The 13,936-nt window shown below is 25.8% G+C and overlaps 1 protein-coding gene across 1 annotated transcript; it reads right to left on the bottom strand.

Annotated features, from left to right (window-relative positions):
* Positions 1-242: 242 nt before the first annotated feature.
* On the bottom strand, positions 243-3,416 carry LOC111275943 (DOMON domain-containing protein / dopamine beta-monooxygenase N-terminal domain-containing protein). Its single transcript, XM_022861592.2, has one exon. The coding sequence runs from the start codon at positions 3,203-3,205 to the stop codon at positions 539-541; it is 2,667 nt and encodes an 888-aa protein (XP_022717327.1). The 5' UTR covers positions 3,206-3,416; the 3' UTR covers positions 243-538.
* Between the last annotated feature and the right edge of the window lie 10,520 nt (positions 3,417-13,936).

Below are 13,936 nucleotides of genomic sequence, written 5' to 3'. Positions count from 1 at the left end.
TCACACGCTATAACATATTATTACTGGGACACAAGATAACAGAAAGGTCGTCACTGGTAACAGAAATAACACATGCATCGTGAACTATTATTGGTTGACTATTATTTTGCCACCAAAAGCAAAATGTTCTGAAAGAAAGAGAAAAAGAAACTTGATTGTATGTTAGAGTATCCATGAATCATTTGTGAGTACGGTGACTTCAAGACAAAAGAAAATTTGACAATCTAATGGCTGATCTCATCTGAGAAAAGTAAGGTCTATTTCATTCAAGAGAAATGAGATTGATAAATTGATATAACCTTCCACTATGCTAAAAGGTGTATCAAGTGTACAAATACATGCTGTAGACAAATTACTCTTCACAGGAAATGGTCGGAGGCAGAAAAAATTCCCAGTGTAAAGCCCTCCTAACACTGGGGAAAGGCATCCAAGAAAATAAACAGCTCTGCTAACCTCCATGTTGGTAGAAAACTTTCAAAACTGGTGAAGAATGGAGCTCTTATATCCAAACAGAAAATATTTATATGTATCAATAAATCTATCTGTTCAATGGCTCTAACTGAACTTCCATTAGTCCAGAATTCTGCAAACCATTTTGTGCAGAAGCCCGGTTTGGGCTTAAAAGGTCAACAGAATCCTCTTCTTCAACATTACCCAGAACCCAGTTGCCCCTTCCTAATAATCTGTTCCTTCTCCGCTGTCTTTCACGATACTCCAAATAAATGACCATCAATGCACCAATTAAGAACCACATTGTTAATGCCCAGCTAAGTCCGTGAACATTTTCTCCTCCATATCTTTCTCCTAAATGCTTCATTCCAGTGAAAAGTGCCGCGATTCCTACAACAATGGTACCTCTGCCAACAATTACATGGAAATACTCCCAAAGAAGCCTCTCCGAGGAAGCCTCCTCCCCAGTAGCAGGTTTCTTAGGCCTGAGGTACGCATTCACTGGTTGCACAGAGGCAAAAAATATAGCAGCAATGCCAAACTTAACATGTAATGAGCTGACAAAGAAACCCCGAAGTTCAGCTACTGCAAAAAGAAGGGCAAGTAGGACAATTGCTAATCCTGAATACTGTAGGTAAACGTGAATTTGGTACCATCCATCACCCTTTACATGCTTTAGGTACCTAGCAGCCAATATTCCACCAGGAAGCAAAATACCCCAAGCAAGGAACATCATAAACCCATGTACAGCTAGGACCGGGCGTAAATCTTGCTCCGCCTCAGATGAACCTCGCATAAGCAGCACCCGTACGGGCCTTTGACTCGTGACAGAATGCATATTTCTCTCACTAAGGTGTTCATCAGTCCACTTAGCACCCATTGCCCATATTACTCTAAGAGGAGTTGTTGGATCAAGAATGTTTTTGCACTCTGGCCTATTATTATGACTGCATGATGGCTTAAAGGGACGTGTGAATTCCAAAGTAATGATGCCATTTTCTGATCTGCACCTGACATGGGTCAGGTTCTCATTCGTTGGATGCACATTAGAGGCATCCTTTCCGTCAATCCAATATGTATTTACACGCCCTTTTCCAGTATTGTCAATCCAGCCCACATAAGCATAGCTATTCACCATTCCACTACCAAAACCTATTGCAAGATAGCCACTCTTCTTTACACCACGGGCAGCAAAAGATATTGAATCCTCTAACAATGTCCAAAAGAAAGTAACTTGTTGATCATCTAAAAACACACTACTGTTATACATATCAGATAGACCACCATCAACAACTTGAACTCTCCATCCCATCTTCTGCTGGTACAATGACTGATAATACACTTGATCAGGGGTATTCCTATCGGGGGCCCAAACCAATTCGTAAGGGCTTGCTACAACTCCTTCCGCTGCCGGCCCTCCAGAATAAATAGTCTCAGTTGCATTCCTCGATGTTGCATTCCCACCTAGACAATCTGAAGTAACATACAATGCAACATCATGCCCTGCCTGCACCGAAAACTTCACCGGCACCCCTCTTTCCACTCTCAACACCGGAGCTTCCTTCTTGTTAATATACAAAACCTTAGACGGATTTGGCGGATTTGGATAATGCCACGCCTCCCCTGTTGTAACAACAAGTGGAACATTTGCATCAGCAATAATCAAATCTTGATCCTCCTTATCCTTGGCATCCAATGGCCCAAAACAATCATCCACACTTTCTGAAACATTAATCACCAAATGTCCATACATAACCTTCTTCGGACCCCCATGATTTTGGGGCAAATAATACGGGCGAATAGTATCCGGCGGTTTCATCATCCCTAATGCCCAAATAACTGTCATTTCCTCTGTAGGATTCACGGGCAAATCATATTTCTCATCAGTCGATTTCAACGGTCTCCTATACCTAACAAAGGAAACTCCATCTCTCCTATGTCCATAAACCAACCTAGTATTATTTACCATCATGTTATTTTTTGAGTTCTCATAAACTACATCAGGACAAACACCTATTGCTGAACCATCTTTAGTATCCAACATACATTCACTATACCTTGTAATGTAAAAATCATCAACAAACGGCCTACCTTCCTCTGTAAAAGCGGCCACCGCCACGTCAGCTCCGGACATCAGCTCCTTCGTCCTATTCGGATTCGCCCACCCAAACGCCATGTAATTCATCGTCCGTGTCGCTGCTTCTAACCCGATCTCGATCCAATTTTCCTCCACATTCAAACTCCAACGAACTCTATAATTATCCGACAAGTTCTTGCAGTTATCGAACATTGTATGTACCAGGTCCGAGTCCTGGTCCGACCCGTTTAAAGGGAGGGTAACGTGGCCGAAGTCTGAGGTGGTGGTGATGTCCCAGATGGAGAGAACGTTGATCTGATCCCAGGTAAGGTTGGGAAATAATTGGACGGAAAATGATGCCTTTTTATAAGTTGTTTGATTGAGTCGATGATCGGAGATGGGGAACCCACGGGTGAAGTTAGAGAAGTCGAGGGAATCAGCGCCCCAGAAAATGACGTCGGATGACCCAGATAACATGTCGAATCGGGTGACTTCAAAAGAGCAGTCGTCGAGGATTTTGAGATGGCCTCGGAGTTGGTGTTGGACCATCGTGAAGTTCGATTCGAACCCGTTTAGGGAGCTCGTGTTGGAGCACTTCCGACCCGAATCGGCATCGGAAAAGAAGAGGCAATTGATTAGGAAGAGTAGGATTAGAAGGGAAGATTTGGAATCGTACATTCGGATCGGATCGAGGGTGATCAGAAATCCGAATTGGGTGAAGATGGATATAAGTCTTTAAAAAGGAAAGGGCGGAGCGAGTTAGTGGGTGGTGGTGACTCGATGGAGGCGGAGCGAGCCGTCGACTCGTCGTTTTATTGAAGGTTTTTGTTTTGTTTGTTTTTATTTTTTTTCTGGTTGCTTTTTGTGGGGGGGTGGGGGGGGTGATGGGAGACACGGAGAGACAAAGAGACGAAGGGGGCAAAGTGAGGTGAGTGGATGGCAATTTCGTGATTTTATTATAAATTTTGTCCAAAGTTATTTCGTCATGACTCGTGATGCCGATGAGTGCATTAAACCATCGCGTTGGTGTTGACATACGTATCGCTGAGGTATATATCATCGATGATGCCATGATGGAATTTTTAGTAGTTAGTGGATTCCAACTTTTATCAAATTTTATATTATTTAATTACACGAATTTGTTTTGGATTAGGAAATGGCAAACTTGGTAATATTTATATGATAAAAAAATTAAAATTTTTAGTAATTATATTATATTTTATATAAAAATTATGTATTATAATTTACATCGATATAAAAATATAAAATATATTTTTTATTTTATTAAATTTATATATAATTATTAATAAAATTATAAATTATATTATTTTATTATATCATATTTTAAATTATTAAATTTATTTAATTGGTAAAGGATAAATTTTTTTAAAAAATAGATTTAATTACTATGACAACTGTTTGGAGAATAATATTTGAATGTATGATATTGATATAAGAGAATATATTTTAGATTAAAAAAATTTAAATTCAAGTAAAGTATGAGATATCTTTAATCTTTTTTGCAAAAAATAATTTACTTAATACATTTAAATAAAAATAGACATATTGTTTGTATTTTATGCAAGATGATAAAGTCTTGGAGATAAAAAAAAAAAGGAATTATATTTATTGATATGTGAATATTACTTTTTAAAAATAATTATATGAATAAATTGAATTAAATTTTATATTTATATACATATTATATTTAAACTCAACATTAACTTAAGATTGATTTTTTTTTATAACAAAAGAAATCAAGACTTAAATGAGAATTGGAAAAAGAGAATTGCAAGATTACCAACTACAATTTTGTAAGAATCCAACTCTTGGGGAAAGTAAATGAACCATTTGGGTTAAATCCAATTTTGATATATTATTTTTCTTTTAATTTTAAGTTGCAATACTAAATCAATAATTTTAACACATGGCTTGATGTTATTAAGGAAAATAAAAATTCTATGCAAATAATTTCACTTTTAATCTTACCCAAAACTAAAAACTTCACAAGATGAAGCTTTGTCATTTTTTTCATATAAAAATTTTGTATTCAATGTTTTTCATCATAAATTTATTTCCAAAAAAATTATAATTTTTAATTCGGTTCATAACTTTTATTAATTTTAAAATTAACAAATACATAATTTTGATAAATTATTTTTATAACTTTAAATACTAAAAGTTCCCAAATTCGGCTCATCCATTTTGCAGTTTTCTTAAAATTATTAGGATTTGCAACATTAAAAAAACAACTCTTCATCCACCATTTAAGGGCTAGATTATCATCCACGTCAAGTTCATGAAATAATTGGTTAATTTACATGATTTATGTGGATGCCATTGGGGTAAAATGGGCCTTAAGCCTCCTTGGTTTTGTTGTAGGATAAATAAAAAATCTTATTAATAAGTCCACTAAATTCACACGTACGGCACTTAAAAAGTTAAACCCTTGATGCTTGCTCTCTCCCCCAATAAATTTGATTGTAAGTTAAGAAATTCTTCAAAAATTAAAAAAAAAAAAAAAGAATACACAAATAATGAATGATGCACCCACCAACAACATATTCATATATTAAAAAATTAAATTATTATTTTATATTTCATTCATAAAAGTTTTAAATTTTTCATGTAGAATTAAAATATTGTCATATAACTTTTTTTATTTATCATATTAATTTATTGATTATATTAATTATATCTTAATAAATTATTCAATAATTTTCTTAGAGAGCGTTTCGATCATAAATTTTAAGATTTCCCTAAATTTTTTTTTGTAACTTGATTTTTTATATTTGATTTATAGAATGTGATTCCTTAATATTTTCTAAATTTATTAATAGTGTCAAAAAGAGGGAAAATAGCTTGAAATAAAAAACCCTCTCTCCATGGGGTTTTTTAAAATTTTTAATAAAATATAAAATTTATCTCACTTTTACCCTCAATAATTGATATTTAGTGTTCATCGTATTTTTTAATATCATAAAAAATGCTCCATAAACCAATACTTAATCTATCACCCATAGAGGCAATGTAGTCTTAGCATTTGACATCTAGCATCACGTATAGGAAAATGTCATTTTATAAAAATAGAAATTAATTTAGTAATTTTAGTTTATTACTTAATTGAGTTTTTTTACAAATAATTTGATTTGATTTAATAAATATATAATAATAAAAATTATTAATGTATTTATATTATATCGATAATATTTTAATTATTTGGAATGAAATAAATATTTGTAATAAAATATTTATTTTCAATTAATAAATTTTATTATATTATATATATTATTATCGTATATATATATAATATATCAAGAGCTTTTTACATGGTAAATTATTTACTATTTAATCAAAAAATTGTTTAATATATAAAATAAATATGTGATACTTTGCATGTTAAATAAGTATGAAATATAACTTTTTACATATTTACTTATTTATTTATCATTTTATGGAATAAATGACATTTGTTTATAACAACCGTAATTTATTCCATAAAAGATGATGGTTGTTATAAGCAAGCATCATATATTCTATCTTTTATTATATAAAAATATTGAAAATAAGATGTGTGAAGGGAAGCAAACCCAACCCATACATTGTCTGCTATTAATAAATTATATTTACCAATTATTTTATTAATAAATTACAAAATTTGATGTAGTATGATCATAAAATTAATTTATATTATTCACATATCATATTAATATTTCTATTAGTTATTTATGTGTTAAATAAATATATTTTGAAAATATTTAAAAAATTATTATTTGAATGTAATGTATTGTATATGTGTCTGCGAACTAAATATAAAAATTTTATATTTTTTAATATCAATAAAAAAACAAGAATTATTATTTTCTTTTGACTATCACTTTCATTTGAAATCACTTACCCTCTCAATATTTAAGAATCCATAAATCAAATTCCCTCTTATAGAGTTCAAAACTTTCTCAAGAGATGTTAAAATAATTTTCTTAAAGAATGCATGCATTTCTTATTTTTGTTCTTTTAATAAAAAAGCTACAACCTTAAGATAAGGAAATGAGTTGAAGTGTTAAGATTTAAATTCAAATCTATTAGATGTCAACTCTTAAATTTAACCGTATAAATCAACTAAGTTGAATTTTAAATTTTTTTAATTACTCCTTTATTAATTTTTTATGTTTTAGTTTAGAGGTTAAAAAAAAACACACACACACACACACTTGATACAAAAGTTAATAATTTTAAAAAACTATATGTGAAATATGTAATTTTGTTGCATTTACAAAATGGATATTTCTATTTTTGTATAAATTGATTATCTTATACTTGATATTATATTTTAAACAAATTATTTGATATATGGATAATAGAGCCTTTTAACTCCACAAGTAAAGTTAAGATAGTAACACATGTTTTTTTTTTTTTTCTCAATTACTTTTCTTATTTTTTAAAATATACACCAAAAAACATGTGCTATCAATTTAATATTACTGGTAAAATTAAAAAACTTCATTATCAATATATTTAATAATTTTTTATATTTTAATTATTTGTCCAAATCATATAAATTATGACTTTAATTTTATTTCCTTACTGGTTTTAAACTTGTACTATGCACAAGAGTGTATTCATATATTAATAAATTTATATATAATATAAGTTTTTTTTTAAATGATAATATAAGTTTTTAAGTTTATGAACAATTCAAACTATCTATATTTAGTTTTTTATTTAGATTTTGTAAATTTCAATATAATAAAATAAATTAATTATGTATTTTATATACTTATATAATTATCATCAAATTAAAAAGAAACTCAAATGATAATTTATTAAATCCAAGTAATGTCTAAACAAAAATCAATTATGTCTTTGATTTCGAGAAATTAAAAATTTTGTCATCTCAAAATCAATCTCGTTTACAAATTTTTTTCATTGGAGATCATTTCATAAATTTTTGGGCGAAAATATGGCAATTGATTAAGATTAAAATTGTTAAAACTAAAATTGTTAAGATATAATAACATAGAATTATATAGTGCTTTAAAAGTGAATTTTTAACTTTAATAAATCAACAATTTTTAATTAGAATTAAAAGTGTATTAAGTGAATTATGATAAGAATTTTAAAATTATCCTACATGAATAGCCCACCTTCTTGACATGTGGATAGTTTTAACTATGCATCATGTGTCCTACAACCAATTTGCAATCAAAATATATTTTATTATTACTCACCTTAAATCATTCTCATATGGTGTTATAACCTTATTAATAACATTTTTAAATACATAAGTAAAGGATACAATCATAAATTTTTACGAGCATTGATTTTTCATTCAATTAACACATTAACAATCACAAATTTTTGATTTGTTATATAATATTGAAGAGTATAATAGGAAATTAAAATAAAAAATTATATAGAATGTGAAATTAAATAAATCAAACCATTAAATTAAAAGTTAAAGTGTAATAAATAAGTGATGGTAAAAGCTTAAAATGTTGAAAAGTGAATATCAAAGATAGAAAATTTTGTATTATGCTAAACTTGATTCTTTTGAAAATTTCGGAGCATTTATTCCACAGAAAATTGGAAAATCCCTAATAACTTTACATTTCCTGTTTTGAAATATTGGTTTCTTTTCAATCTTCTTGGGCATATTAGATATAGTGTTGTTGAAAATTTTTTTTTTCAATCATCATTCGTTGTAATTTCTTCACTCGTACTGTTGTTATTTATATCATCCATATTGGATATAGTGTCATTGAAGATCATCTTTTGAATATCATCTTTCATAATTTATATCATCCATTTAAATTCTAGTAATAACTTATGGTAAAAAAAAAAAAAAAAGTTAAATATTGTTAAATAAAAATATTGAAAACAATTCATCTAAAAATTAAAACCGAAATAAAATTAACTAATAAAAAAATCTTAAAATAAAACAAAATAAAAATATTAACTAAATAAAGCAATGTATGTCTAGCATATTACAATTATATATTTCGATAAGAGAAAATTAAAAAGAAATGGCAACGGTGTCATGATAATATTAATAGTGATATTTACACTTTTAAACAAAAAAAAAAAATACAAACAAACCATTTACAGATTTGGTGATAGAAACTAAGTTTGAAAAAAATCAACTATTGCGATTTTAAATAATTAAATTAAAATTTCATGTTTGAGACTTGAGAATTTACAAATATATATATATATATATAAGCAAAAAAATAAAGGTAAAAATTGTAAAATAAAATTAGTTCACATTTTTGTTTTTCGCTTCATTTTTTCTTTCATGATAATTATACAAATTGAAATTAACCAAATACTCATAATTTGAAATATAAATTATTTAAAAAAAAAACAAATTGTAATTGTGGAAAAGTATGATAGGCTTGCCTTGATCTAAAGTTAATGTAATTGGAGAATAGCCTTTTGAGTAATACTAGACTTCATCAAGATATCCTATTTATAATAGATTTTTTTGTACAATAGAAAATCGGAAGTCTTTACCTTAATGCAAATAAAATTAGGCATAATTTATGAAAATCAATTATAATGGATTCATTTAAATTTCAACATATATATTTTTTTAAATACTATATCTATAATTTAAAATATTTTATTAGAAATAAAAGATAAGTGAATTAAAATTTTAAAGGGAAATAAATATAATTAATGCATTGAAATATTTTAAAATTTATATGAAATCAAATCAATTCATATATATAATGAGAATAAATGTAGCACACATGGCGATTGCTAAAGATTGTCCACATGTTAAAATGTTAGGCCATCCACGTTAGAAAATTTTCTTTTTGGTTTAAAGTTAATCCTTTATATATTTATTAGTTTTAAACCCATGCGTAAGCAAACAACTATAATACTCATTATATATAATATTATTAATTTTAAAAAAAATTGTATGAGTATAATATTTATGTTGGCTTAATAAATACAAGATTATATTTAACATACCCATTTTTTTATAATGTTGAAAAGTTAAACTTTGATTTCCATCAAATATTTAAAAAAATTATCTAATTTCAAAATTTTAAAAGATCAAGAAAATTGTTATTTTTTTCAATTCAAAAAATTAATTGACAAATATTACTTATTTAAACATTTAAAGTTTTATATTTGTGTTATGCACAGTATAAGTGTATCTATAATAATTTTTTTAATATAATATTATTTAAAATTTTAATATAATTACAATTTTAGAGAAAATTTTAAATTTTATTTTCATGATTACAAAAATATTGATAATGGTTGATAAAAAAACTAAGTCACCCTAAATAATTTTTTTATCATCATCTTATTTACAATTTATAAATAACCTTGATTTAATTATTAAAAATAAAGCTATAAAAGTACAAAACAAAAAAAAGTATGATATAGAGTTTTTTTTTCCATTCAAAAAGATAATTTCATTCATAAAACCGGTGGATTACAAAATTTAAAAATCTCATCAAATAAGACTCCAATGTATGAATAGAAAAACAATTGTAACAATACTTAATAATACACACAATTTAATTTCTCCAAAAAAAAAAAAAAAAAACATACACACAACCTAATCTCCTTTGAGTTTACTACCAATAGGCATAAAATAATTTTGTTTTTTCCACTCCCATTTTTGTTAAAGAATCAACAATATAGTTTGCTATTTTGCTTATTTAAAGGTATATGCAAAATCAACAATTCCAATTTTACTTATAACAATTAAAAACTCTCTGTTCATTTCAAAATCGTGAATTTATGTTGAATATTTAAGATATAATGGTAGCTTTAAATTTAATACATATATATTTACCTCATTCTAAGTGAACATAAAAATAATTAATTAGATAAAACTACATGTTTAAAAAATCAATGTGAAAATAAAATATGATATTAATTGTAAGAAACTTTTTGTAATATTAATATATTAAATTTAGAACTTAATTGTATGTATGTTTTCTTCAAATGGATGAAGGACTTGTATTAATATATATATATATATATATATCTTATATTATGAAAGAGTTGAACTTATATTAAAATCAAATCGTTCGCATTTTTATTTCAACATTATACGTGCTTTTGTTATAAGTTGGTGGCATATCAATGTGGTATCTTGGAATATCTATCTATCTAAAAATGAAATTGAATTAAAAACATTTATCTGAAAAAATATATAGAAGAATATAAAAAATTAGGTATAAGAGTTTCAATTATAGGGTTAGTATTTCTAAAATTTTACGACTTGTTAAATGATATAAATGGTAAATTTCACAAAATAAAGGAATTTGTTCAAATTTTTATAAGATTTTTAAAACTTACAAATTAACACATTTTCGTCATCTAAAGCTTTGTTCACTGAAAACTTATAAAATAATGTTTTCATTTTCAATTGAAACCAATAGATATTTAGTTAGATCATAATCAATTATATCATTTTAGATCAATTTGACTTATAATACAATATCTAAAAATTCTTATGAATTGGCTCCCAATCAATGCATAGCCGCTTAGCATGATAGCATCCAAATTAATCAATCATTATTGGCATGCGATTGTAAAACCTTGCAAATTAATATAATCTTATTGAGTAACCTCATAAAATAAACCAAATTCATTAAGCCTATGTTAATTAATACCTAGCAAAAGAAAATAATTCTTTAGCAAATTCATATTCAACATATATATAAAAAAAACCAAAGATTAACCTTTAAATTATAAATTAGAAAAGAAAAAAATTATACTAAAATATATAGTTGATAAAATTGCTATTCTAAAAATAAAACCTAACAATTGCACACAAAAAAAAAAAAAAGGAGTAAAATCTCAATAAACTAAAAAAAAAAAAAAAATAGCACTCAAGACCACATAATAAAATTTTTATAAGATAATAGAGATAAAATTATAGTAAAATAAAGTTGGAAAATAGCCAAATTTGATTTGTTTAATTTTTTTTGGAAGAACATTTGTATTTATATTATTATTAAGAAATATTATCGTAAATGTATTAAAAAGTTACTATTATTGATCGTTTAATGTAATAAATAATAAAAGACATAGAATTAATGCAATTTTTCCTTCAAAATTACAAATTTTGATTTCTTGTCTAATATGTTGACTTTAAAAATACAAAAACAAAAAAACAAAATTTTTTCTAATTTAATTATATCATTATTGTCAACTCATTAATTGACTCATTTTTATTTCCTTATTTACTGCATTAAATTTCATTTAATTTTTCATAGGTAATAAGAAAATATGGAAATATATTCATGAGTAATTAGCTTTTTATTTAGTTTCTTTTTTTTTATCTATATTATTGACCAAATTAATTGTAACTTATTCATATAAGGTAAAAATATTGGATATTTAAAATGTAATAAATGTAATTAATTTAGTCTAACTAATTATTTTTAAGTAATAAAAATGTTACTATAAAAACTAATAAAAATGTTTTAAATAAATAAAGTACATTTAATTAAAAAACAAATGGTAATTTTTAAACTCATCTATATGTAAAAAATATAAACTATTCAAATTAGACTATTTTCTTTTTTTATTGAAGGTTTTTAACTGTTATATATTTATATAAGATAAGCAAAAATGTAATTGTTGACCCATTCCTTAGGGAAGGAAACTATATTATTGATTCTTTAACAAATATGGGAGTGGAAAAAACATTATTATTTTATTTACTACATTGAATTTTATTTAATTTTTCATAAGTAATTATAATATATGAAAATACATTCATGAGAAATTAGCTTTTCATTTAGTTTCTATTTTATTTGTATTATTAACCAAGTTATTCGTAACTTATTCATATAAGATAAAAATATTGGATATTTAAAAGGTAATAAATATAATTAATTTAGTCTAACTAATTCTTTTTTAAGTAATAAAAATGTTACTATAAAAATTAATAAAAATATATTAAATAAATAGAATTCATTTATTAGAGAACACATGATAATTTTTAAAACCCATCTTGTCAAAAATGTAAGCTATCTGTGACGGATTATTTCTCTTTTTATCAAAGGCTTTGATTTTTATATATTTATATAAGATATAAGATTAATTTTTCCAAAAATAAAAAAAAAAGTAAGTAGAAAAATCATGGACAAAACTAAATACATTGGTTTTGGACAAAAAAATTTAGTTATGTCAATTATATCCGAAATTGACTATAATATTAGTGCTTTCTCTCTACCATTTGTGAATTCACTTTTTTTTTTTTTTTTTAAGAAAGTTAGTGTCTACTTGTTTTAAAACAAAAATAAAAAAGAAATTCTTAAAAGCTTTTGGGCTTAGTACTAAATAATAAAAAATATATCTTCTTAATCTAAAAGTCTAGTTTACAAACCCAAATTAAAAAAAAAAAAAAAACCTCAAAATGTGCTTTTTGCTGTAAAAAAATGTATTTAAGATAAATTTGTTTTTATATTAACCAATATTTATAATATTTTATATTTTATACATACTTTTAAATATTATAATTATTCACTGCACTTCCTTTAAAAAAAATACTTATAATATTTTTTTAAAGCGACTTCTCTCAACTCAAAATTTTAGTCTTTATGGACTTACTACTTAGTAGAAACAATTTTTGATTGGGCTAGTAGGTTCAATAAAAGCCTTTGCACCAAATTTAACCTACCTAATATGAATGGGCCTTTTAGAAATTTGAGCATTTTAAAAAATTTTTTAAAAAGAAATTGAATTTCTTCTTTTGTTAATTTTAATTTATACTAAAAATAAAATTTTATATCCAAGTTTGATGTTGTGAGTCCAAAAATACTAATTTAATTAAAAATTATTAAAAAAAGGTTAATCATAATAAATATACAACATAAAAATTTAATTGTAAAATTTTAATATTTTTTCACACGCAATTAAAAATATTTAAACTTTACAACTTTCTTTTTCACCGATTTTTTTTTATCTCTCTCGTCCTTTTTTTGAGTGTACGGAAATTTTAGTTAATATTAATTGAAAATTTTTAATAAAAAATATTTTGCGTTTCCATCACTTTTATATTAAAATTTTGTACCTTTTGACAGAGTATTTTTATTGTAATATTTTAATTTTAATTAATTGATTTTTTCATAAAGTAGTAGATTCATATTTAAATTTATATCAATAATTATATATCATATAAGATGATATAAAAATTTAAAATAAAATTAATAAAATAAGTAGTATGATTCAAATAAAAATGAACTAGGTTTTGATTAGAGCGGAAAAATTCCAAAAAAAAAAAAAAAACCCATAATTTAGGATATATTATTTTCCAGAAAAGGATGGACGTGCCAAGTAATGCAATACTCCCGTTGACAAATTTGAGAGCAATTCAACCAAATCCGGGTCAAACTTGCCGTCTATCTGTCCACGTCATTTCGTTGCCCACGT

Source organism: Durio zibethinus, chromosome 25, assembly GCF_047325235.1.
Source record: "Durio zibethinus cultivar Kanyao isolate XHJ-2024 chromosome 25, ASM4732523v1, whole genome shotgun sequence".
In the NCBI taxonomy this organism is placed as follows: Eukaryota; Viridiplantae; Streptophyta; class Magnoliopsida; order Malvales; family Malvaceae; genus Durio; species Durio zibethinus.
The sequence above is the reverse complement of the archived record's forward strand: the minus strand, read 5'-3'. Positions and strand labels throughout refer to the sequence as shown.